Source organism: Bradysia coprophila, unplaced genomic scaffold (genome assembly GCF_014529535.1).
Source record: "Bradysia coprophila strain Holo2 unplaced genomic scaffold, BU_Bcop_v1 contig_70, whole genome shotgun sequence".
Classification (NCBI taxonomy): Eukaryota; Metazoa; Arthropoda; class Insecta; order Diptera; family Sciaridae; genus Bradysia; species Bradysia coprophila.
The window spans coordinates 2741586-2769421 of record NW_023503941.1 but is presented as its reverse complement, the minus strand read 5'-3'; the positions used below and the strand labels follow the sequence as shown (position 1 = coordinate 2769421).

At 37.0% G+C, this 27836-nt stretch overlaps 1 protein-coding gene across 8 annotated transcripts in view; it reads left to right on the top strand.

Annotated features, from left to right (window-relative positions):
- Positions 1 to 27836, top strand: part of LOC119083716 (regulator of G-protein signaling 17) — a 44981-nt gene that overhangs the window by 5578 nt on the left and 11567 nt on the right. For 6 of the 8 annotated variants that reach the window (XM_037193511.1, XM_037193510.1, XM_037193509.1 and 3 more), the window contains 3 exons: positions 5636 to 5754; positions 5834 to 6025; positions 6338 to 6346. In XM_037193511.1, the coding sequence (XP_037049406.1) occupies positions 5835 to 6025; positions 6338 to 6346 (200 nt within the window). In that variant the 5' untranslated portion in view covers positions 5636 to 5754; position 5834. Of the gene's footprint in view, positions 1 to 5635; positions 5755 to 5833; positions 6026 to 6337; positions 6347 to 12467; positions 12698 to 26586; positions 26848 to 27836 lie in introns of those variants that run through there. The other 2 variants (XM_037193512.1, XM_037193513.1) reach the window with 2 other exon arrangements.

The window sequence follows — 27836 nt, the reverse complement described above, 5'->3', positions numbered from 1 at the left end:
TAAAAAAACGATATTATCGTTAAAAAAACGATATTATCGTTTAAAAAAACGATAATATCGTTTTTAAACGATAATATCGTTTTTTTGGACGATACTATCGTTTTTTTGATGATACTATCGTCTAAAAAACGATTTTATCGTACAAAAAACGATAATATCGTTTTTTTGACGATAATATCTTCCTGAATGAAAATATCCGCTGGACGATATTATCGTTATTTTCTTTTTCTGAACAAATTTATCGTTATTTTGGACGATATTATCGTCCTGGTCGATAATTTTAATAATAATAATATTTATCGTTTTTATCGTTTTTTTGGACGATACTATCGTCTAAAAACGATATTATCGTTTTTTAGACGATAGTATCGTTTTTTAGACGATAGTATCGTCCAAAAAAAACGATAATATCGTTCCTGACGATATTGACGGTGTGGAAATGTCCCGCCACCAAGAATATTTCGTATAACGTCTTGCTCCGGTCATTGAATCCAGTGCTAAATATCGCAGTCCAAACTGAGATAGGTGGCGGGACTTTTCTACACCGTAAGAGCGGTCAAAATTTAAAATGGAAAGTGCGGAGGTCTTTCTAACGTAGCGTCATTTTCATACAATGAAGCGTTTGAAATGTATTTTTCATCGAATCGTTCACTTAAAATTCAAATTTTAGGCACACTTACGGCGTGACTTGTCGTCCCGAAAGTTATTATCAAAGACGATAATATCGTGCAGCGGATATTTTCATCCAGAACGATATTATCGTTCAAAAGACGATGTTATCGCTTTCTGAACGATATTATCGTCCAAAAACAGATAAATGATAAGTTGGTACGCCTGTGGCGATATTGAAGAAACATGTGAATGACAGTTGGCTCCTATGGGAGAGAATTGCATATAAATTCTCTGACATTCTCTCTCCCATACGAGCCAACTATCATTCACATGTTCCTTCTATCTCGCCACAGGCGTACCAACTTATCATTTCTCTGCCAAATATGATATTATCGTCCACAGAACGATATTACTATTTATTGAACATTCTCGACATATTCTCCGAAACTATACGCAATTGACCGCAAAGGTCCATCCATATCCGCCCCAGATGGAAATGCTCTGTTAGCTTTCATATAGAACGGAATGCTCGACGCACTCTCCACACCATAGCCCATTCTTGATTACAATACGTTACAATATTACAACAACAACAACAACAAAACCGTACAGCGATTGCATATTATTATTATATCCCTCTGCCGACCCGTGTTGTTGAGATTATACGAGTATCACGTACCTAGATCTATCCAACATTCATCACATCCATATAACAACATACCATATACACACACACACAGCGTGTATTACAATTCGTCAATAGGAAAGTATTTCGTCAATGAATGGAAAGTTGTGTGCCGGGAAATGGGTTTGTTGGGCGGGAAGGTGGAAGCGGTTCGTATTGAATAATAATTTGTTGAGTTTATTTTTCGTTTAGCGCATTTTTCATGTTTTTATGATTTGATTTTGATTTTGAATTGCTCGGTTTTTATTCATATAGCCGTCGTTTTGCTACTATCTAGTGGTCTCATGCCACTTTTAACAAATCATTGGTGTTGATCAATGTGTACCAGGACAATCATTGTGATTGAATCTTATTACTAGTCATATTGCCGAGTCTGTTCCTTCGTTCGATCTAAACATTTTCTAGAAAATCTTTTACTTCGTCAGTTTTAACATACATAGCACTACTCCTAGCACTGAATCGACGAGTGTAAAATTTGGAGGTTTTAGTGATGAGAGCTACCGCTTGGGATTTTTAGGTCTTTTTTCTTTTAGAAAAAAACCCTATTGTGGACACTTCATCTGTCCGTCTGTCTGTCTGTCTGTCCGTCTGTCTGTCTGTCCGTCCATGTGTCTGTGTCACAAATAAAAAATGAGACGAAAACAGCCTTGATTCAAAATTGCAATGCTACTATGAGCAAATCAACACCAGGCAAATAATAATTATTTGTTATCTGATAACCAATCGCTCATAGTTGGCATTGCAATTCGAAAATTTGGTAGTTGACTACCACGGTGATGGTTGACAACCGAATTAATTACCAGCGAGATGTTTACTTTTCGAGGGCTTTGCACCGACTGATGCAATTATTCTGACTGCTTGTCTATTTCCACACGAGAATTTGGTAGTTGGCTACCACGATGATAAATTGCAATGCTACTATGAGCAAATCAACACCAGGCAAATAATAATTATTTGTTATCTGATAACCGATCGCTCATAGTTAGCATTGCAATTAGAAAATTTGGTAGTTGGTATCTGACAACCAAACGTAATTTTCGGCAGAGATGTTTACTGTTCGAGAACTACGCACCGACTGACGAAATTATTCTACCTGCTTGCCTATGTAAAAAACGAAAATTTGGTAGTTGATAGTTTTGGTAGATTTTTGGTAGTTGCCAGCTGAAATTCAAAATTGCAAAGTCACTATGAGCATATCAACACCAGGCAAATAATAATTATTTGTTATCTGATCACCGATTGCTCACAGTTAACATTGCAATTCGAAAATTTGGTAGTTGGTAGTTGGACTACCAAGGCTATAATTGACTACCAAACGTAATTTTTGGGGAAGAGATGTTTACTATTCGAGAACTACGCACCGACTGACGAAATTATTCTACATGCTCGCCTATTTATAAATCGAAAATTTGGTAGTTGGTAGCTTTGGTAGTTGGTAGTTGCGAGCTGGATTGACATTCAAAATTGCAAAGCCACCATGAGCATATCAACACCAGGCAAATAATAATTATTTGTTATCTGATCACCGATTGCTCACAGTTAACATTGCAATTCGAAAATTTGGTAGTTGGTAGTTGGACTACCAAGGCTATAATTGACTACCAAACGTAATTTTTGGGGAAGAGATGTTTACTATTCGAGAACTACGCACCGACTGACGAAATTATTCTACATGCTCGCCTATTTATAAATCGAAAATTTGGTAGTTGGTAGTTGGACTACCAAGGCTATAATTGACTACCAAACGTAATTTTTGGGGAAGAGATGTTTACTATTCGAGAACTACGCACCGACTGACGAAATTATTCTACATGCTCGCCTATTTATAAATCGGAAATTTGGTAGTTGGTAGCTTTGGTAGTTGGTAGTTGCGAGCTGGATTGACATTCAAAACTGCAAAGCCACCATGAGCATATCAACACCAGGCAAATAATAATTATTTGTTATCTGATCACCGATAGCTCACAGTTAACATTGCAATTCGAAAATTTGGTAGTTGGTAATTGGACTACCAAGGCTATAATTGACTACCAAACGTAATTTTCGGCAGAGATGTTTACTATTCGAGAGCTGCGCACCGACTGACAAAATTATTCTGCCTGCTCGCCTATTTAAAGCTTGAATTTTTGGTAGTTGACTACCAAACTGGTAGTTGACTACCATACTGATAGAGAGGTGGTAGAGATGTTAACTGTTTGAGAGCTGCACACCGACTGATGAGATTATTTAGGCTGCTTGCCTATTTATAATTCGATAATTTGGTAGTTGACTACCAAACTGGTAGTTGAATACCAAAATGGTAGTTGACTACGAAACTGATAGAACGATGGTGGCGATGTTTACTGTTCAACAGCTGGATATCGACTGAAGAAACTATTCTTCCTGCTTGCCTATTTGTAACTCACATATTTGGTAGTTGGTATCTCGAGAAGTGAGAAAATTGAGAGAAAGAAAAAAGACCTCACTAGGCTTATAGCCGGTCTATTCTTGTTTGTATTCTATCACAGCACTGCTTCTCGCATTAACATAGAAATCATTCGGAGGCTGATCAAATCACAGTAGGCACTGCGTTTATTTTGTACAGATAGATGTAAGCGGTATGTTTTAACTCATACAACGAAAACACGTCATCTATCTTTACAGAAGAAACGCAGTGCGTACTGTCATCAGCCTCCGATGTCTATGTTCATGCTATGAGCAGTGCTGTGATATTGCTATAACACCCCACCCCCAGATTTTCACATCGTTGTCGATTACAGATGACATCGGTCTTGTACTTATCGACTAGAGCGGTAAAAAATGTTCGTTACCGTTGAAATTAATCAAATAACTCGACCTCATGCATGCATGCTGCGTAGGGTGTGTCTCAAACACGTAAGTCTGAAACCATCACTCAACTTAAATGCATTTTCGAAGTACTATCCCTGCTGCGAATTTTGAGTCCTCTGTCGATATGTTCGGTACGGGGTAGGCATGGGCGATAATGAAAATGATTATCGATAATTATCAATTATCGATAATCAATAATTATCGACTTTTTTTATCGAAAATTATCAAAAAAATATCGATAATCGATAATTATTGATATTTTGATAATTATCAAGATATCGATAATTCGATGTATCGATATTTCGGTCCGAAAATCCGATATTTATCGATATATTCCGATATATCGGTATATTATCATGAATTTTCAGATAAAATCAAAATATCGATATTTTGATAATTATCGAATTTCGATATTTTGATAATTATCGATAATTATTAAATTATCGATAACGATATGATTAATCGATTATCGATAATTTCTTTCGGTTGATATTATCGATAATTTTGAACGCCTCCCATCCCTAGTACGGGGTTCGGTTGCTTAACTTGGAGTAGTGTCAACTCCGAAAGCATGCGATTCTGCGCTTCAACGAATTACCTTCCACCCTAAATCGACTTGAGAAGGGTTCCCACAGAAACGAAAAAACAAATTTTTTCGTCTAAGTAAACCAGCCGAGAGTGTTAGGTCTGTCAATTTTGAGTTCTTAATTTCTCTGCATTTATGACACACCCTAATGCTGCGCAACAGTAAATGTACCAAAACTTCTGGCATAAGTTCGATAACAAGCCTCAATGTAATGGCGCGCACACACTGATCTACGGCACCATTTACGCTCAAATTGAAATCGTACTTTAACTTTCACCTGCACCATTTCAATGGTGGAATTTTTAGTCCATTTGTATCGAATCCAAAATTGTTTGATGAGTCGTGGCATTGAGTTTCGCAACACAAAAACTTACGAACGAGAGTGGTGAGTGTTATACGATAAAATCGAAGTCAGACAAATGGGCGCAATTATAAGCTCCGCTTATCTAATTGTTATGCTAAATGATAAGGTCAACAATTAGCTGGTATCGTTTTTAATGGCACCATTGTCTCCAGCGAGACATTCTACGATTCGATATAATGTGGAAGGTACAGTGAACGACATCTCAAATGTCTCACTGTCATTTTTTTCAGAGAATGTCATTGTGAATTTGCAATGACACAATAAAATTCTCAGAAAAATTTGACAGTGAGACATTTGAGATGTCGTTTACTGTATGATTAGAATTTTGGATTTTCATGCACGTTACATGCCGTGTGGAGAATTTATGAGTTTGATTTTATTGTTCTGCATTTGATTCGGGGGGAGGGAAAATCAAGAAGACTACCTTCGCGATGACAGTCTCCTAAGTCAGTCGATGACTTAATGAATCATTCAGCCAGTAATGATCAGTGACGACCAACGCTACCATCACAAAATGCAATCAAATTGACGGTGAAATTTTCCTTTATTCTCATTCCAGAGAGTTGCAATCGGGAACAAATCATGGCGAATTGTATTAGACGGGGGACCGAATCAGTCACCCCAACAAATAAAACACTGGCCTCGTAAAGGAGTTGTGCACAACAGCAACTCTTCACTGTACGTGAGCTCTCACCTCCATCACATTTGCGCCAGAGCGATGTCAATTCAAGTGTGTTTTCCCCAAATCTCATTTCAGGATGTCCTGTAGCGTATCTGAGCTGCCAACGGGGTGTCGACTCCGAGGCATGGGCTCGGGAACGCAAGGTGGTCCATTGACAACCGCATTGACTGGACCACCGGAAACTAATTCAAATGTGGGACCCCTACAACGACCTACTTCGCAGAAACCGTGCTGTTTTTGTTGGTGCTGCTGTTGTTCATGTTCGTGGTAAGGCAAACATTTGTTTTTGAAAATTGTTTTTTTTTTGCGTTTCGATTGATTTTAACTTTGAATTGATGCACAGTCAGAGGCAGTGGGTTTTCAGCTGATCCACACATACAATCAAGGCTGTTTATATGGATTTACCACTACCACGCACGTGTATATGAAGTTTCAATAAAAAGTTTTCACTTTATGTGTAGATCAGCTGAAAAACAGCTGAAGCAAATTCATGCTGAAAATTCACTGCCTCTGACTGTAATTTTGAATTTATTATTGGCTAACCGACGGTTTTCTTTCATTTCCCGTGCATATTCACAGGGCTAAATGGTGAGTGGTTTTCTTAATATCTAGCTGTAAACATTCATGTATGTAGTAGTGTGTGTCACTAATGTGCACGGTGTGCCTGAACCAAAAATCACAAAATTTTGCCCTTCTGATTTCTCTTCGTATTTTACTTTTTTGGGTCATAACAAACAACTTTTGTTCGAAGGGTAGAGTGGCGCAGCGGGCACTTTTCGAAATAATGTAAAAAATTAGGTGTGTTTCGTCGAATTCCATACATTCTCACGAGGCACGTGAAAGTGACGAAAGTAAATCTCCTCGTATATGGAATCTGGCGATTGAAAATTGTTCGTCGACACAAATTAAACATTTTTTTTGTATGGTGACACCAATGGGAAGCCGAAAGATTTGATATAAATTTGGCTTCAAACACGATCTGAAAGTGAAAAAAACATGGAAACTGTCTACACGGCAGTTATTTCGAAATCTATCCATTACCCATTGGTGTCACCATACAAAACGAGCCATCAGAACAGTCGGAGCGTTTGCTGCGACTGAGCCCCGTACAAACCCGTATATCTATTGCGTACGTGACCCTAGTGCGTCTGTCACCCTACTTTGACCGTAAGCCTATTGCGCCGGTTAATGTAGTTAAAGTAAAATTATTATGGAATGTGTACATCTTAGAAATTGCGCATAGCGCAATTACGAAGCCCCGTACGACGTTCCTTTCAAATGAAACAAAAATTTCAAATCGCCCTAAAATTTTATTTTTTTGAAGGGCCTAGTATCGGCCTCAGTCCGAGGACCCAAATTTAAATTTTTTTTCAACTACATTCTATTCGGCCTTTGATTACCTTCCAAATGAAACAAAAATTACGAAAAACGGATGAAATTTACTCGATTTATATGTAAAATACACATAGGGCCCTAGTAGTGGCCTTAGTCCAAGGACCCAAATTTAATTTTTTTCCAACAACATTCTATTCGGCCTTTGATTACCTTCCAAATGAAACAAAAATTACGAAAAACGGATGAAATTTACTCGATTTATATGTAAAATACACATAGGGCCCTAGTAGTGGCCTTAGTCCAAGGACCCAAATTTAATTTTTTTTCAACAACTTTCTATTCGGCGTTCGATTACCTTCCAAATGAAACAAAAATTACGAAAAACGGATTAAATTTACTTGAGTTCTATGTAAAATACACATAGGGCCCTAGTAGCATTTCACTTCTAAGGCCCTAACTCACGGTCCACTCACCCGATTTTAAAAAACTTTTTTTTCCTGGATTGGTATTGACAATACCTATCATTTGCCGTACATTTCCATCGTTTATTTTGCCATAAATATCACCAAAAGACCTTAAATCACTTAGGTGGCCCTAACTCACGAAGGGCCGACCCGAATATGCCCATCTTCGAACTTAGCCTCACTATTTCGACTATCTTTCAGGGAAAAAAAAAATTTGAAATCGGATTTGATTTACTCAAGATATCGACGTGACAGACGGACAGACGGACAGACAAAATTTTTATTGCAGATTCGTCATCTATGAACATAGGCAAACACTTTGCCCTTACCGTCTGCTCCGAATTCCATCAATTACACACGGCATCGTAATCCTATGAGCCCCTTTGTACTTCGTACGGGGCTAAAAATGTTTAATTTGTGTCCACGAACAATTTTCAATCACCAGAGTTTTGTATGTGATTTCACATTCAAACATTGATATCTCCGTTGTTTTTAACGAATAGAGTCAGATGTTGCTAGGTTTGCATCTTTTATGGAGTTTTATCGATTGGCATACTCATTTGTGCAAAATGTTGAGTAATGCTCAAAACAAACGAGGCATTGAAAACGTGTTTTAGTCCTAGTTTTCATGACGAAATTTTCGAAACTGTCAAATGAAGTTAGAACTTTTTCTATTCAAAATTGCGACTGCTGCATCTGTCAATGAAAACTAGGACCAAAACACGTTTTCAATGCCTCGTTTGTTTTCAGCATAAACATTTTCTTCTTACTATCACGCAAATACCCACACAAGAGTATGCCAATCGATAAAACTCCATAAGGGTCAAAACAAACGAGGCATTCAAAACATGTTTTGGTCCTTGTTTTCATGACGAAATAGTCGCAACTGTCAAATAAAGTTAGAAATTTCTCTATCGAAAATTACGATTGTTGCATTTGTCAATGAAAACAAGGACCAAAACACGTTTTCAATGTCTCGTTTGTTTTCAGCATAAGAGATGCAAACCTAGCAAAATCTGGCTCTTATTCGTTAAAAACAACGGAGATGTCAACGTTTGAATGTGAAATCACATACAAAAATTCAAAATATCGGATTCGACCGCTTTTTTATGCAGCGCTACAAACCATACCACTAAACGCGTGGATAGAATAGCACAATCACTTCGGTTAGGAAAAACAATCGATCGGGGAGAATAAAAACAGAAATGATGACGTCAAAGCAACTTAAAGCCATTGTTGTCTGTTGCTAGGTTTTTTGTGACTTACTGGTTTTTTTGTATGAAAAATTTACCGGTTGCAGTTCATCTATCTGTTGCAATTCCTTGAATCGTTTCCTCCGCTGTGATTGTCATTTGCGAAAAATGGGGTGTGCATCACAGATGGATTATGCAGCACTCTATGGGATATTTGTGACTTATTAAGAAAGAGATCTTGGAGAGTTAACCGGTTTCAAATGAATTTCAAATTTAAATTTAATTGACTGACATCACTGAGGATAATTCGTCTTCTTATACACATTGTCTTTGCCATAAAATATTTATGATTGTGTGGGTGTTGCGAACGCTATATAATGCGGAACATATCGTCGTTTCCCACATATATTTATGAGAAATTAGAGGTGAGCGAGTATCTCGAAAATATTTGCAAATTTGAACCCGACCTGAATCCGTTCCGTTTTTATCTGTTCAGGATTCAGAAAACTTTTGTTTCAGGTTTTCATTTGAATCTTCGGTCGGGTCTGTTTTTTTAGGTTTTTTCGGTCACGTACCCGAACCTGTTTCACGTTAGGTTCGCTTTTCACAAATTCTGTGAGGGTTTCGGTATCTTTCGGGTTAATTTCGCTTGATTTCGGGTCGGGCTCATCTGAGATAAGCTTTAAACAAAAAAACAAAGACCGACGACCCGTGCACCTCTATAACATGGCATATCCCATCAACTTAATGCAAAATTAAATCCCATTTTACAAAGGTTAAGTCTTATTGACATTCAATTTGGATATTTGAATAGTGTAAACAATCCAACAACCGAAAGCTGCCGCATAACGCTATATATGCATGTATGTATATGGTTGACATTTCAGAGCGGTCACACCACGGATATATTGAACCGTCTATAGGTTTACTATAAAATCTATTATGGCGATAGAGAGGCAGACATGTACGGTGTCGTCTTGTTGACTTCACATGAAATGCTAGAAATGAAGTGGGTCAAATTGATGCAAAGAAATAAGTGAAATTGATTTTTATTGTCTGTAAAACGAGCGCGACGACGATGTAACTTGAGAGTTCAATGTGAAACTCGTGCTTCACTAAAGAACTGATCTAATTTTCACTGACGTCATTAGATGGCTCAATGTGTAACATTGAAAAAAGATGAAACACGAAGACTGACAAGCCAAACATTACTGCGATACCATCCACAACAGTAAATGTATAGGTAGCATCAATATGTAAACAAATTTTCTTCGTTTAAACAGACTGGTCTGCGGTTTCGAACCCACGCACTTTCAACTCAATCGCTCGCTAACATTGAGTGCTAATCATTGCGGTGTTTAGTTGTGCATAAATGACCTGAGCCTACATACCGGTTTTGTTCAGTTTCGCCCCAACTCATGCTGCTTGACAGTCAATTTACCATTTAATGACGACACAAAAACTATGAATCATGCAAGCACCTCTCTCCTCTCTCTCAACTGGCTGACAATGAAAAATGAAATTTTCCGAATTTTCCTTTATTTTTTAGTTAGACGCGTTAGACGTCCAAAACACGCAACAGTCTAATTAGGTTATAAAGGTGATTTTGAGCATGAGATTGTTACGTTTTATGGGGTAAAAAAAATGTCATGAAAAGTATTACTGCGTGAATGTACTCGATGTCGAGTCGACGACACTGTAATTTTGCACACGTAAAACAGGAGAGTATAGTTGGACATGATTGGTTTAATAAAAACAAATATGAAATTGATGACTGTGCGGTATGAAGGCGAAATTAAACATATTCAGCAGGGCATAATCGACTTGAGTTATTGTGTTAGGATATGGCTGTTACGGTAAATGATAAAAGTCAGAAAATATGGCCCCAATTAGCCAAATGCGGACCGGCGCCGTGGCATCAGTAAACCATTGTTGGTTGCGTTGGTAGACACTCTAAATGTATTCGTAAACTTTTAACTTCAAGCTCATCTTATCTACAATCGTAGTCCTGAAGGATGCATTTCTCAAAAGCTCCTCGTTCTAATATTGCGGGGGTCGAAACAATCCTCAACTTTTTCAAACTCTAGCGGATTTGTATGTCAAGTTAAATCCACTGTCGTCCATTTTCTATGTGGGTGAAGTTATCACAGCTCAAGAAAATTGCATTTTCGTAAGATTTCCTTGAGACAATCTTGAGGTTTCGAAGTGACAGTTTTGATATCGACATTTTTGACGTTGTCATTTTTGACATTTAAAAAATTTCGTCATATCATCAGCTGAATGCACCTGTACACGCTTTCAATTGAGATTCTGACGAAATTTTTTAAATGTCAAAACTGTAAATTCAACTTAAACGGATGCAAAGCGGACGAATATGATTTCAACTTTACGATGAGTCCCAGCTCTTTTTGCGTTGCAACGCCATCTGTTATCAACTCTCTGTTGTGAGATGGTAATTGACTTGCATCGCCGATTATGTTTCTGTCATAAGAAAGCCCGTTCGTTCACTCTTACCCCTCTTACCGTTAACTGCAACCTAAACCCATTTTTTTTAGTATTTAGGTGGAGAAAATTCGTTTCAAAAATTAACAAGAGGAAGGGAGACTTACTGAAAACGTTGTGTTTTGTGTTTTTGTGTTTGTGCCCTACTAACGCACTTCAAGTATGAGTGGTACTCTAAATAGAGTACTGAAATTTGACACTGTAAAAACCATTTCATACAGAACAGAAGTCTATTCGGCAGCTGTCGACTAATATCACTTTTGCTTGAAGTGCGTTGGTTCAACACTCACATTCTAAAGTACGTCTTTCCTTTGTACTTAAGAGATTTCGAGTCATTATGTTCGAAATTTGCTATTGACAATATTAATGACAACGGAATCGTACTGGTCCTGCGTAGCCATATTATGTTTTTCTGTTCAAGTACACAATTTCCAGATTTAGGTCAAGTAGAAAACATAAATTAAAATCCAAATTATTTCATTCCAAAAACAAAAAAAAAGTTTTTTTTTTCATTTTATACCCCAACATCCTAATTCTTACGATACACTGACCGCAATAGTATCGAGCGACGAATCTGTCACTGAAAATATATTATATTTACTACCGACAGTCAGGGCTCTCTCGCTCTCTCTCTCTCTCTCAAATTGCTCTCTTAACTCCGTATGTCTATCGTCACCAATTCAAGAAAACATTTTTAATGGAAATTACATATACCAGAGCTTAAGCGAAAACCCATTCGAATGTTCATTAATCATTATGCACACGCACACATCACAAGCACCACCACCACCACTGTCAGCACATGCGCCCGATCGAATATTGTATACACATTGAATGAATGGAAAAGAAAATTCTTCCATGCAGTCAATATAATAAACAAAATTGCTCACTTTTCACCGTAAAATCGGCGATGAACGGAATGATTGGTTTTACACGCTTCCGGGTCGAAAAGCGTACCTTTCACTTATTTCGGCACTTTTTGACATTTACAAAACTCAGAGAAAGGTGTCGGTTTATCGTGATTATCGGTCTCGTCTTCGTCTCCGATCAATTTTGTCACGAAAATGTGACTTTTTGTCATTCTAATTCTGCTTCCCCTTCGTCTGTAAACAACTATTCCATCGAAGTTCCTTTTCCGATTCAAACACTCACAGACCAAATACACCGACGATACAGTCCGCTTTTCATAATTTTGCTAAGTCTGACTTCTCAGTATTTAGTGAATTTTCCGTGCGGTAACTCGTCTGTTATATTGAAGCGGGCGGTGGAACACGGTCGTATATACGGAGTTTTATTTCGATTTGAAACTTTACAATCAGAAGTGCAGAGAAGGAAGTGTTGTTTGTGACATGAAAAATGTGAATTTCTGTTGAAACGAGTGATGATTTGAAATTGTGACACTGACTCATTTAATCACATGTTAACGACGTTTTATGCGGTTGAATGTAAACAGATTTTTTTCAACATTTTCTGGGAATACCTTAGTGATTTGACTCATTGTCGATTTAAGTCTAAAGTTTTCCGAGTCAGACTTTTACACTTTCACACGAAGATCTATTGAAGAGCATTCTTTGTATAGACAAACATCTAGTTTTTATAGGTCGATTCGGTATTAAAGTAATTCGTTCCATTTGTGATTATAGCTCCATCGAGATTGCAATTATTTGTTCTCACAAATTTGTAATTTGATTTTAATTATTCGGACTTTTTAAATCGATAGTGGCTTTGAATCTTCTGGTCTTCTAAATTCGGGCATTCGGGCTAGAACCGTTCCAGCTTATAAACTATTCGGGCTTCTAGGCCTAAACATTTCAAGTTTCAAGACCTTTCGGGCTTCTAGTCTATACCTTCCGGTCTTTTAAAGCTTCTAAGTTTCTTAACCTTTCGGACTTACATACCTTCCGGGCTTCTAGACCTATCGGGCTTCTAGAACTTTCGGGATTCTAAACCTTTCGGGCTTCTAAGCCTTTCGGGCTCCTAAACCTTTCGGGCTCCTAAACCTTTCGGGCTCCTAAACCTTTCGGGCTTCTAAACCTTTCGGGCTACTAAACCTTTCGGGCTCCTAAACCTTTCGGGCTTCTAAACCTTTCGGGCTCCTAAACCTTTCTGGCTCCTAAACCTTTCGGGCTCCTAAACCTTTCGGGCTTCTAAACCTTTCGGGCTTGTAGAACTTTAGAGCTTCTTCTTCTTCTTTGACTTTCCTAAATTTCCAACTTTCTTTGCTTTTTCGATCTAAAAAAAAATGGAATTGAAATAAATTTTCCAAACTCAATTTTCTTAATTGAAACAAATGTGGGCTGCAAACGGCGTGACAAGTAATTTTGATTAGAATTCAAGAAAAACAATTCCAATCATCTTCTCGATATGGTGAATTTACAAAAAGAAAATCGTCGATCGAATGCATGAAAACTCGTGTATGTGAGAAGAAGAAAAGAAAATAAGAAAACCGTTCGATGAGTCGAAGTGTGTTGTTTTATGTTTTCTCATTTTAAATATAAAAAAAAAATCTGAAACGTTTTCTGTTGTGTATAATATGGAATACATAGCAAGCAAGCACCAGAGCAATGCGGTTAAATTAAATATTTAGTTTTAAACCATAAGTAATAAAACATAAAAATAAATGTTTTTCCTCATTCGTTATAATGCGTTAAGGAAAGCAATGCTACTTTGTGTGCGGTTGAGTTGAATTGTAGAAAAGATTCGAACAGAGAAATGTTCTCCAACTTTTTTTATCAGATTTTACATTCAAACGGTTTCATCCACCAGAAACGTCTTAATCCCTCAATTCATTAACTTACACTGAGACAAAATAAACCGATTGAACTAGAGACCCTTCGGGTGAATAACGCTTGACTTGACCCAACTCGTCGAGTTTAGGTTGAAGGTGGTTTGGGTCGGGCTTAACGAAAACCTTTGAGTGAGGACTTTGAGCGAATTTTAATATTAAAACCGAAATCATCTCAAAGCGTTCAATCGACTCGAATTCCCATTTCTCCTTTTGTCCACGAAAATTTATTGACAAAGCAGTAAATCCTAAAATTTCACTCATCTCCGGACCTGGATGACTGTCTTGAGCCTCAGCTGAACACGACTTCAGTGGGAGTTTTGACTATGAAAATAATTTCTTTTTAAAACGAAAACCCAACACAACTCGAAATTACTTGGCGCTGTTTTGGCAGTCAATGTACACTGATCTTGGAGATGGCACCGAAGATTTAATTTCAGAATCGGAATTTTAATTAGTCAAATTCAACGAAAACAATCATTAAACTGGCTCTCTCGCGCGTTAGCACATAGCGACGCGTTGTGTAAATAATAAATACAAAAAGAGAAAGAAACGAAGAAAAAAGTTTGAACCAAAAGTCTGGTATTGAAAATTGCTTCAATTCGGTACAAGTGTACGTAAACAATGTTTGGTATATAAACGAGCCCACATTAGCAAACGAAAATAATCTTTGCAATCAAATCAAATTGTGAATAATATATATAACAGCGGGCGCGTCCATTTTACCATGCAACCGGTGTACTCACTGTACGGCTGTCTTAAAAAAAACAATTTTGAAATAAAGATCTCAGACACAATGCAGAAATTTGATCAAAAATACCACTGACGACAAAAATAATGACAAGCTCTAGGTAATATGGTCATTTATACAGTAAAATGAATGTTAAAAAAATTGAAGTACCAGATTCACCAGATTCGAAATCAACAGATTAAAAAATCTCTGATCGATGGATGTAATAGACCCGATAATAATACTTGTCATATGCTTACCGTCTGAAAACAGGTTGACCTTACCAGAACTGCAGCGAATCGCAATTGAATCTGTTACTTCATTTGTTTAACGTATCGCGCAGTATTCGATACAAAATCATTTACTTCAGTCGTTTCGACGGGTTCAACAAAATTTCGGTTTCCGTACGACGTCAGCTGAATATGAGATATACACCAGACCTTAGTTACTACGGGTACTTCGGTCACTCAAAAACCGAAGTCTTAGAACAAACATTTTTTGCTTGAGCCATGTTGCATAAGTTTCACCATTCTGACTGATATGCACGTTTCGTTCTGTATTATCTCCTATGAGGTGCGGGAAACCAAGGAGAGTATACCCTTCACAGACACTCAAATTTACGTAAGAAAAATGCTCGAGAAAGGAAATCAGCTGTTTTCCTGACTACTGGCTACTCAATATCTATTATTTGACACATCAATGTTGAGCAGGTTTTTCTAAAGCTATCCGATTAAAACTGGAGAAGACAAGGGAGAACACACAAAACAGGCTGTTTTGATGACTCCAGGCACAATGTCTATTGATCTAAAAAGCCTGATAATCAACACATTTAATTGTTTGACTGGTATTGACAATAACGTTCATTTCGCATTTTGACATATGAGAAACGAGCGAAAATATGTTGTTTTTCGCACACTGAGGAAAAAAGGTACTGTTGTACAGACCCAATATTCTCAAAAATTGCATGTCTTCGTCATCGGCCATCATTGTAAAGAAATCTTCCGGAGATGCACGTGAACAACATCGCAAAAACACACTGTTTTGCTTGGTTTTTCGCCAATAGCTACTGATCGACCAACCTGATATTCTGATTCGTCTCGTCAAGGTTGCTAGGAATCTCGAGCCGCGTCATTCACAATACTTGACAAAATGGCACATTTTGTATAAGGAAAATGACACTTTGTAGCAGGGCCTACTTTTTAGAAACTTTTAGAGAAAATCGAGAAAATCAAGAAATTTCTAGAAATATTTCTTGAATTTCTCAAAGTTTCTTGATTTTCTCGAATTAGAGAAATTTCAAGAAATTCCAGAAAATTCAAGAAATTCGAGAAACTTCGAGAAATTCAAGAAATTTCAAGAAACTAATTTCTCGAGTTTCTTGAAGTTTCTCGAATTTCTCGAATTCGAGAAATTTTAAGAAATTCGAGAAAATTCGAGAAATTTCGAGAAATTCAAGAAATTAGTTTCCAAAAAGTAGGCCCTGCTTTGTAGGCTATTGTGAATGACGCGGCGCCAAATTACTCAACACCCTCGTCAATACCTTTCATTTAACATATCGCACACGTATGACGACTGTTCTGAGACCAAAAAAAAACTTTTCATGTTTTCCCGCACCTCCCTGGGGTGAAGGCGTTTTTGAAATTATTCCACACTGCACAGTCGCCACCAAACTTTCTGAGTCAAAAAGGAGTTTAGAAAATCCAACGAGAAAATTGTGTAAAAAAATCTTAAAAATACGCTCCGAGGTGTCGCTGTCGAATGCTCATTCAAAAAGAAACGTTATCCACCCACGTAAAATTTCTATCGCATCATACGAAAACGTCTTTGTTGTGTACATGTGGCCCTCATTTCTTTTATACTCCGGCGTAATCACGGTAATTGTGTTCAAAACTTCGCTCAGTAAAATTCTCAGCCATAACTGTGCAAAACGGCATGCTAAGACAACGAACGCCTACTGTACGAACTTATAAATAATTGCTATCCTTTGCTCAAATTTTCCTGTTGAATGCACGCGCCATATAAGAACAAAGACACGCCGCTCCGATAATTGTTCCGTAATCGTTGTATCAATTGAAAAAAGTCTTTTCAAAACAATTAACTCGTGTCTTTCGTGTTCATTTCACGGATCCACACATTAATCTTACAATTTCTCAAAATTATATGTCCCTCGGCCTTCGATGTGTACATCTATTACCACACCACACGTTCTAACATATATTGTAATAAACGCCCAGCATCAGGTGTTTGTTTACTCATCGTTACAAATCTATTATTACATTTGCTCCTTGTTTTAGTGGTTGTCGGATTAATAAAACGCCATGAAAACAATGAAGTTTTGAAGTTTATTCAGTGAGTGGGTGTTACACTTATAATGTCTTATCAAAACCAAACCAACAACGTGGCGAGTGGGTGTTCGTTCGGGGTGGTTCTAATAAAGTCGTCTTATGATTTTATAATGAAGGATACGAGTAGGCAATTATGGTTTCTAGATTTATATTGTTTTAATGAGTGCTCGTATAGACGCGCTCGCATTAAAATGAATGGAATAATATGTTTCGGATGTGAGTCGTGTGTATAAATGGGGGGGTGATGGATCTCCTCCCAAATGGATTCATTAAAAACATTAGTTTTTGGATGATGATGATGAACAATCCATTAGAATGATTTGCAAAAGGTATTTATTAGGAGAATAGGAGTTAAAGCATCACTTGAATGAATTGGTTAATCTTCCACATTGTCACGTCCATTGGATTTAAATGGAACGGTTTTAATGTCAAGCGCAATGTAATTGTTCGAAAGTGGTGTGGGTTTTCAATTATCTGAATTCAACAAAAAAAAGCTTACACCGACCACTTCGTTGTGTTAAGCGAACGGTCATGAAACGCTCTCATTTTTAGGTCTTTTTTCCATAGGAAAAAAAGACCTATTGTGGGCACTTCATCTGTCCGTTCGTCCGTCTGTGTCACAAATCAAATGTGATTGATAAAAGTTGCAATGCTACTATGAGCAAACCAACACCAGGCAAATCAATTGTTATTTGTTATCTGGTAACCGATCGCTCATAGCAGAAATTGCAATTTGAAAGTTTGGTAGTTGTTGGTAGTTGGACCCCCAAAATATTTAGCAGCAAAGATGTTTCTTACTCGAGAGACGCACACCGACTGACGAAATTACTCTGCCTGCTTGCCTATTTTATAACTCAAATATTTGGTAGTTGACTACCACGGTGGTAAATTGCAATGCTACTATGAGCAAACCAACACCAGGCAAATCAATTATTATTTGTTAACTGGTAACCGATCGCTCATAGCAGACATTGCAATTTGGTAGTTGTTGGTAGTTAGACCCCCAAACTATATAGCAGCAAAGATGTTTCTTACTCGAGAGACGCACACCGACTGACGAAATTATTCGGCCTGCTGGTCTATTTATAAATCGAGTATTTGGTAGTTGACTACCAAAGTGGTAGTTGACTGACTACCAAAGTGGTAGTTGACTACCAAAGTGGTAGTTGACTGACTACCAAAGTGGTAGTTGACTGACTACCAAAGTGGTAGTTGACTGACTACCAAATGTAGTGACTGACTACCAAAGTGGTAGTTGACTGACTACCAAAGTGGTAGTTGACTGACTACCAAAGTGGTAGTTGACTGACTACCAAAGTGGTAGTTGACTGACTACCAAAGTGGTAGTTGACTGACTACCAAAGTGGTAGTTGACTGACTACCAAAGTGGTAGTTGACTGACTACCAAAGTGGTAGTTGACTGACTACCAAAGTGGTAGTTGACTGACTACCAAAGTGGTAGTTGACTGACTACCAAAGTGGTAGTTGACTGACTACCAAAGTGGTAGTTGACTGACTACCAAAGTGGAAGTTGACTACCAAAGTGGTAGTTGACTACCAAAGTGGTAGTTGACTACCAAAGTGGAAGTTGACTACCAAAGTGGTAGTTGACTACCAAAGTGGTAGTTGACTACCAAAGTGGTAGTTGACTGACTACCAAAGTGGTAGTTGACTACCAAAGTGGTAGTTGACTGACTACCAAAGTGGTAGTTGACTACCAAAGTGGTATTTGACTACCAAAGTGGTATTTGACTACCAAAGTGGTAGTTGACTACCAAAGTAGTAGTTGACTACCAAAGTGGTAGTTGACTAGTGGTAGTTGACTACCAAAGTGGTAGTTGAATACCAAAGTGGTACTTGAATGAGTACCAAGCTAGTAGTAAACAGAAACTGAAAAAAAAATGAAAAAAGACCTCACCAGGCTTCACCCGGTCTATTCTTGTTATATTGTTTTGACATAATTTGTGATTTCGTTGAAGATAAATCATATCTGTTTTATAACTTCATTGGAATTAATTTCAATTGGCCAGTAGATAACCAACGCCCTCACTGGTAATTTATTGAAAATTTAATTTTTGTATCTATGCCATGCCCTTAAGCTTCCTACCTTACCTTCTGTCGAATGCATCGTTTTGCAAAGAAGAACTACACGTCTTTCGTCGTCTTTCTCATTAAACATCCCAAAGGTATACACAAAGGCTAACTAATTGGACCGTTTTGCCATTGAAACAACTATATTATAGGTCGGTGCATTTGTGTTCAATTGAAGTTTTCCTTTTACGGATTCAAAAACGAAAAGAGAAAAAAAGAATCCAAACGAAACTCGTTGATTTGCATCGATAAATCGAAATTGTTTTTCAAAGGAAACGGCAGAATCCAGTCGATATGAATATAAATCAAACGAACTTCATTCAAATCGAAACGGAAGAGTCAGTTTTAATGAATAAAATGATTGAAATGCATACAAACACAAAAGGGTAATTCAGGTTGATTGAATCAAATCAAAAACACAGAACTGGTTCATTGTTCGATGGCTTTCGACTGTTCTGTAAAGAATGTAAAATGTTTGCCATTGGAAATGGTTCTTTGTTAACAGGTGGAAGAAAATAGGAAATTACAACAAGGGCGATGTTTGCGGCCAGAGACTTTGTGACAACTTTCGATGAAGAATTTTCTATTTCTCCCAGACGACGTTTTTATGCTTGAATGCATTTTTCTTCACGAAACGAAAACATCAATTGACCAGATTATTTTTGGAAACACAAACAAAGTGACAGTTCAAATGAGAAAAGTTCTCTTTTCTCCCCACTGGAAAAAAAGGCTCACTTTTCTCACTAGAAAGGTCATTCGGTCAATCGTTAACAAATTGCAATTTCATCATAGCCTGTTGAGGGGAACAAATAAGATTAATCATACCGCACGTTACCAGCTTAAGTCATTCAAGTAGTGGGGTCAGCGATAATGCTGCAACGAATTATAGATTCACTAGCAATGGGCATGAATCTTGTTGACGTGTTCACCACTTGTCAGCAAACTTTCTTTGGCTGAATATGGTGCTGTTGTAGTTTTCAGGATAAAAAGTGGCACGTGCTCCAATGCCCTATCGGTGCGCTAGTTCATGAATATTTTTTTTTTTCGTTTTACCACCTAAGTTCGAGCTGATCAAACTTCGATAGGTGGAAAGAAAAAAGTAGGTTTCATCCGGACGCCATCATAAGGCTCTCATAACAATGATATTGATCAGGGCCTATGATTGAGAACTGTATTTACTGAAACTACAGTCGACGACTTTCAAATAAGTGACACATTTTGCATCTGTTGTGTTTCACCTCATATATGTTTATACGCACGCGCGCGGTTGTGGTAAAACCGTTTATAAACGTAAAGGCATTTTAGTTTCTATGTGTTGATCAGATGAAAAACAGCTGATGCGAAATGCATCACTCATTTGAAAGACGCCAACTGTACTGATAATTGACAAAATTTGCTGAGAAAATTTTGAAGTAAATTTAGTTCATTTTGGGAAATTTCTGCAATTTAAGCAAATAAAATGTCGAGTAATAGACGGTGATTGATGTGCAACGTGCTACCAATAGCTTTTCTCATATGTTTTATCAATGGCATCACGGATACCTCAACGAATACGTTGACGTTTATTTGAAATCCGATTCAATTTTCGTTCCAATTTCAAATGAAAAGTAAGAGAAAATCGGTCCCGGTCGCTATAAGTTGAAAATTTCCGTCTCTGAATAATTTATGGTTACTATTGAGACGAAAGACAAATTTTACCGTTCCAATAATATGTGGGAATGTGGACACATGTCAAACCGTGCGCCATATAATTTATGACAGAGAGGAATTAAATTATTAAAATTAAAATTGTCGTTCGGCTAATAAAATACCAGGATTTGGTTTAACATTATACAGCTTTTCATAGCCAATAGTAATCACATTGGTAGAATAGTCTATTATGTTGGTTGAGGTGAAGTAAAATATGGTTGGCTTATTGATGATGCAATTAAAATCATCAGAATTTTCAACTGTAATTAAACCTGTTACAGACGGCTTTCATCTGTTATCGACCACGACAGCAATAACAAGAGACAAGCTCTGACTAATAAGGTTTCCTATTGCAAAAACAGTGCCGCTTTTAGCTTTTGGGCGCCATCGGGCAATTGGAAAAATAGGCGGCAATTTAGTAAAGCTAAATTTTTTTAAGGACCTCGGGCGCCATTTTCTTCTGCTCCACTTCGGGCGCCACGGGCATTCGCCCATTTGGCCCATATGGAAAAGGCGGCACTGCTGCAAAAAGCATGTTCTCAACAAATGAAGTAAAGATTTCTGAAATCAATCTATGAAAATCTTCAAATGAAGTAATAGTTTGAACAGTAGAACTGTTAACATGTTTGCCGTCTGTGACAGGTTAAAGAGAAAGAATCTGTCGTTCGCCAAGTTTCTAGCCTAAATAAACATAGGCAGAGTTAGGTCATCTCAGTATTTGTGAGAAAGTGACCTAACAACAACTTTTTTCTTTTGTTTTACTGTCAAACTTGACAGAAGACTGAGTAGACCTTGACAGTAGACATTTGTAAATTTCGTCGACAAAGGACTTTCAATGATTTTCTGAGGACTTTCTTTACCATTTCTGCTGGATTTCCAAGAATTTACATCGATTCTTAAGCTTTTTTTCTTAAATTTTGAGAACTAGGTCTCTTCCTTGTGGTTATGGTTAATAACAACAATTCACCAGGTCGTTTGGCCTCTGTAGAGGCGCCCCATTTTTTTGAAGTACTTCATTCTCTGTTGCTTATTTTCATGTGTAGCAACTTCGCATTTGTCATTACATACTCTATAATACAGAGTAAATGTAACTATTATGAAGTTGGTTCACATGAAAATAAGCTTCCTGTCCTATATTCCCATGTTTTTATCGATAAAACAAGAGTAGTTTTTGTACCCAGAGCTAAGACAGGAAAATTCGATTTTTTGAACACTAGTCCCAAGGACATATAACATTGAGTGCAAATAATGAATTTGTATTGATGTCGTTTGGGTCCTAGAAAGTGCATTGGATAAAATATTTGATTTGACATAAGCCGACGTCGCACTAATATGATAAAGCGCAACGTAAGAAATTCCATATGCTCACTTGCTGAGTATCCTATACGATGCCGTATGCTCAATATAATGAGTGTAACACTCAGAGTGTTTGATGATGAGTCCAGTAGGGCTTCCAATTACACTCCTCAACCAGTGTCACTCTCTCCATTTCAATTTTTTTGCTATCAAAAGTAAAAAAACCGAATTCAACTTTCATCATTTATTAAGCTAGAACAGGTTGCTTCACAAGACATCGTAAAGACCCAGGCACGAGTGGATGATTTGATAGCGGCCTGAATAATCTAGCAGCGTGTCAGTTTTGTTCATTTAAAATGATTTTGGTTAACTTTCGGTCCCTTGCTTCACTTTTTGACAAATGAACCGCCCCTGCCTGGTTTTTGCTAACGTCGCGTCGCGTCGTGCTGCTTCACATATTAAAATAGAGCCAAATCACATCGAAACTTTTTGTCATGAAGTGACAGTTTTGACGTTGTCAGTTTTGACATATGAAAAAATGCCGTCATAACCTCAATTGACAACGTGAACTGTACACAAAATTTGTCTTTAAACAATTAATTTTGAATAATATTACAGTGTAATACCAAACGCGCGATGGGCTATTTGTTTGAAGTGTGTACAAGTCTGTGCCAACCTGCACAGATCCATCGGAACCAGTACATTGTTTGAAAATATTTCAAAGTTTAAAAAGTAACGCTTGACCATGCGGGGCCTGCTTTGAAATCGCTAAGGCTTTTATTTTCACTTCGCTGTTGATGCTATTCATTGCATATTGCAGACGAACAATGAATGCAAAGACATCAGATTTATTTTGTGGCATAACTATGCTGAACGGAAACATTCCGTTCACATGTGAAACTGATATTTTGAAATTAGAACAACAACTTACGGAAATGACATATAGTTTATGCGAATGCACTCGGTGTGCACGTGCATTTATCGTAACATTCTGACTCTGATGGTAACCTGGGCGTGATATATAGGACTTAGATTACAGCATCGTAGTTGTATAACAGACGGTAAACATTTGATGATGCATCATACGCAATCATCATTTTAAAATGAGATAGAAAAACGAAACCCAGGGAAAAATGTTGGCGGAATTTTTCTTTTGCTCTGCGAAAATGAAAGCAAGAGAAACGATTCTCCCTTTATGCGATGAAAATGGCTTGCGGTTATTTGCATGCAATAAGGGAAAAAGAGTCTCGTTATAATCACTCCCATCATGGGCGCGCGTTAGCATAGCGCCCGTGACGCAAGTCCTATTACTAGAAAAAATTTAAAAAAAATTTTTGTCGTAGACTGCAGAACCATATATACAGCAAATATTGAAGTTCTACAATTCAAATCCAAATGACTCCAAATTAGCTTCAAAAAAAACTAGGCGTCCGTACGAGTTCAACGAGCTATCACACGTTCTTGTAGCTTAAAATTTGGCCACGCAATAAATCTTCCAAGAAGCCACTATCCCATACATTTTGGTCTATTACAGTACTTTAAACGAAATGAAAAAATCCTACGTTACTTTGTTAGTCCGTCCGGTCCGTCCGTCCGTGTTTCCAGTTATAGCCTATCTCCTAAAGTCTTCTTTAGAATTTCTTGAAATTTTGGGAGTAGATTCTAGTCGTCATTCTAAGACATTCCAGAAAAAAAAATTTGGGGGGAACGGGCCTCGTTTGGGAGCTAGCGCTCCTCGAAGTTCCCATATAAGTCCCATATAAGAACACCTTTAAGTGTGTGTGTGTGTGTGTGTGGATTTTTTGAGTGTGAAAATTTGAAAAAAAATTTTTAATGTTGGGCAGTAGGAAAAATTAAATTTGGTGTATGGTTGGGCAGCTGGAAAAATTTGATCACTTTCGGTGTATGGTTGGGCAGCTGGAAAAATTTGATCACTTTCGGTGTATGGTTGGGCAGCTGGAAAAATTTGATCACGTTCGGCGTATGGTTGGGCAGCTGGAAAAATTTGATCACTTTCGGTGTATGGTTGGGCAGCTGGAAAAATTTGATCACTTTTGGTGTATGTTGGGCAGCGGGAAAAATTTGGTCACTTTTGGTGTATGGTTGGGCAGCTGGAAAAATTTGATCACGTTCGGCGTATGGTTGGGCAGCTGGAAAAATTTGGTCACTTTTGGTGTATGTTGGGCAGCGGGAAAAATTTGGTCACTTTCGGTGAATGTTGGTCAGCGGGAAAAATTTGATCACTTTTGGTGTATGTTGGGCAACGGGACGTATATATAGCTATATTGACCTTTATATAGCTATATTGACCTATATATAGCTATATTGACCTATATATAGCTATATTTACCTATATATAGTTAGTATATAGCTATATAGACCTATATATAGCTATATTGACCTATATATAGCTATATTGACCTATATATAGCTATGTTCACCTAAATATAGCTATATTGACCTATATATAGCTATATTGACCTATACATAGCTATATTGACCTATATATAGCTATATTGACCTATATATAGTTAATATATAGCTATATTTACCTATATATAGCTATGTTGACCGTTATATAGTTAGTATATGACTATATTGACCTATATATAGTTAGTATATAGCTATATTGACTTATATATAGCTATATTTACCTATATATAGCTATATTTACCTATATATAGCTATATTTACCTATATATAGCTATGTTGACCTATATATAGCTAGTATATGACTATATTGACCTATATATAGCTATATTGACCTATATATAGTTAGTATATAGCTATATTGACCTATATATGGTTAGTATATGACTATATTGACCTATATATAGATACGTTGACCTATATATAGTTAGTATATACCTACATTGACCTATATAGTTAGTATATAGCTAAAATTTTAAAAAAATTTCAAAATTTTAAAATTTTTTCAATATATCCGCATACCTCACAGCCCTGAAACACATACCTCACATACCTGAAAATTTTGAAAATTTTTGAAAAGTTTTGACAATTTTTGAAAATTTTCAAAAATTTAAAAAATTTTCAAAATTTTAAAAAAATTTCAAAATTTTAAATTTTTTTCAAATTTTTCAAAAATTGTCAAAACTTTTCAAAAATTTCAAAAATTTTCACAATTTTCAAATTTATCAAATTTTTCAAATTTTTCAATCTACTAATTCTTCCAAAAGAACTGATATCAGTCAAAAACACTCAAAGAGTAAAAGTGACGCAAGTCCCTGGGCATACTTCCAAAACAACTGATATCGCTGTAGGTGACGCATTCTGCGGTTAGGCGCAAAAATTGTAAAAGCAAAAATTTTACCAAAAAAAATCTTGAAAAAAATTAACAAAAAAATTTTGCGTCACAAGTGGCAGATGTTGAGGAAAGTACTGTTAATAAAATTGTTAAAATAGGGAAAAATACGTCCTGAAGCAAAGGAAAAACGGAAAAAAGCCGAATCATCTGCCACTTTGTGACGCAAAATTTTTTTGTTAATTTTTTTCTAGATTTTTTTTGGTAAAATTTTTGCTTTTACAATTTTTGCGCCTAACCGCAGAATGCGTCACCTACAGCGATATCAGTTGTTTTGGAAGTATGCCCAGGGACTTGCGTCACTTTTACTCTTTGAGTGTTTTTGACTGATCCTCCCATCACAAAGTGGAAAGAACTTTCTTTTCTGGACCTAAGAATTGCAATCTTTCGAAGGAGGCCAGCAGAAGATTCAAGAGGCACCGGTACTAAGCTAAAATTGTAGCCTACATTTGTGTGCCGTGCCTGTGCCTGGTATTTCCTTTTTGATGATATCTTGCCATCAGAATTCTTTTTTTAAAAGTGTACGACCGCAATTCCCTCGTTTGACCGGCTCTGAGAAAAGTGAGCAGTTTAACGAAATTTGCATAAACTGCTCACGTTTCTCAGAGCCGGTCAAACTGCTACAACCAAATGTATGCCTCTTAAGGGCAATGGACCTTTGCAAATGTGTAGCCCACATTTAGGCGGAAAAATATTCGTTTTTTGATGATTTCTCTGGACCAAAAATGTGTCGCTTTCAAAAGTAAAAATTGGTTTGTGGGTGATAACTTATCCCCTTTGGAGAAACCTGTGCAGATTACATACATTTACAAGGTTTCCAGACCAATTTCTTTAGTTCCTACCGTTTCGCTACCTCCCAACCGATTAGGAATTAAATCTTCTCATGAAATAGTAGTCCCTAGAAAGGTTTCATTTGAATATCGCGCACCCTGGACCATATCTGACTCGGGTAAGTCGACAATGTTTGAAATCCTTCTAACTATATTAAACGGAATAATTCAACGCGGGCCATTATAACCGCATAGTTTGTGCTAAGCAGTTCAAAGCAAAGCTTATAAATAAAATAAAAAATGTAGAAAGGAACCACGTGACGTGTAAAATAAAATCAAAATAAACTGTGGACGAAGCACTACATAAACGACAAACAATCATTAAAATTTGAAGAAAAAAATGACAAAAAGAATTCAGTGAAAGGTGAAAGGAAACCAAAAAAATTTTGCACACAAAAATATTCAAATGAAAAGCCATCAAAAATGCTGCTGTTCGACTAAACCTGCATCCATGCACAATAAAATGAGTGAAAAATGGAAAACAATTGTGAGCAAAATACGAAAAGGGTATGTGTCCGAGCAAAGTACTTCAATTTCATTTAACATTCTCGATTTAGAAACAAAATTCACAGGAGAGGACTTACGGCATCCGGTAGAGAACGATTCACTATTTCACTGAAAGATGTCGCTGCAACAAAACCAATGTCAACAGAAAAACAATTAATTTTTTACTTGACGGATTTTAGTCAGATAAAATGCCACCGAATTGTTGAGAGAAAACTGTGTACTAAACTACTAAAGGGTGACAAAATTGAATCGTGCTCAATTTTTGATCGTAAACGCGATTCGTACTTAAGTTTTTCAGGGTCTCCCAGAGAGTAAATGTTCCGCCGTCGTCTCGCCAATTTGAGCGATTATCACAACTTTAATCGCTTGCTTTATGATGCGTCAGATAAGCTCAAATTGCAACATGTTAGGCAAACCAACACATGCATGCAATTGTTGGGTTGGCATACGAGTTTTTGTCTTACGGAAGAGAAATTTCCCGTTATTTGCACCTGCTTTATACAGTAACTAATTCGAGGCGGTGATCAATCTCTTGCTCAATGATAAATGCAAGATTAGGACGATGACACCTTTTGATTGGAAACGAGCTCTGATCGGCTCCTTTACGACATTTATTGATTGATTGATTCGTCGGTCACTTTGAATGTCTACACGAACATTCGTAAAGTTTTCCTTTTGATAAATTATTCACCAATTAGCTGGTATAACAATGACGAATGTCCTTGTGAGTTGAGAAAGAAAAAAAAGGTCAAAAAATCATTTATTCAAACACAGAAAATTGTAATCGTCATTCGCATTTCGCCTACGTGTCTTCGGTTGTTCCATTTAAATTCTAGGTATATATGAAAATGGAAAGCGTTAATAATGAATTTGTGGTGTGGAAACCGTTGCGGTAACATATCGTCATGTCAAGCCCGAAGTCATTTAGCTAGAGTTTATAAAGCAATGTAGAATAGGTCGGTCGGTTATAATTGTGGTGATTAGAAATT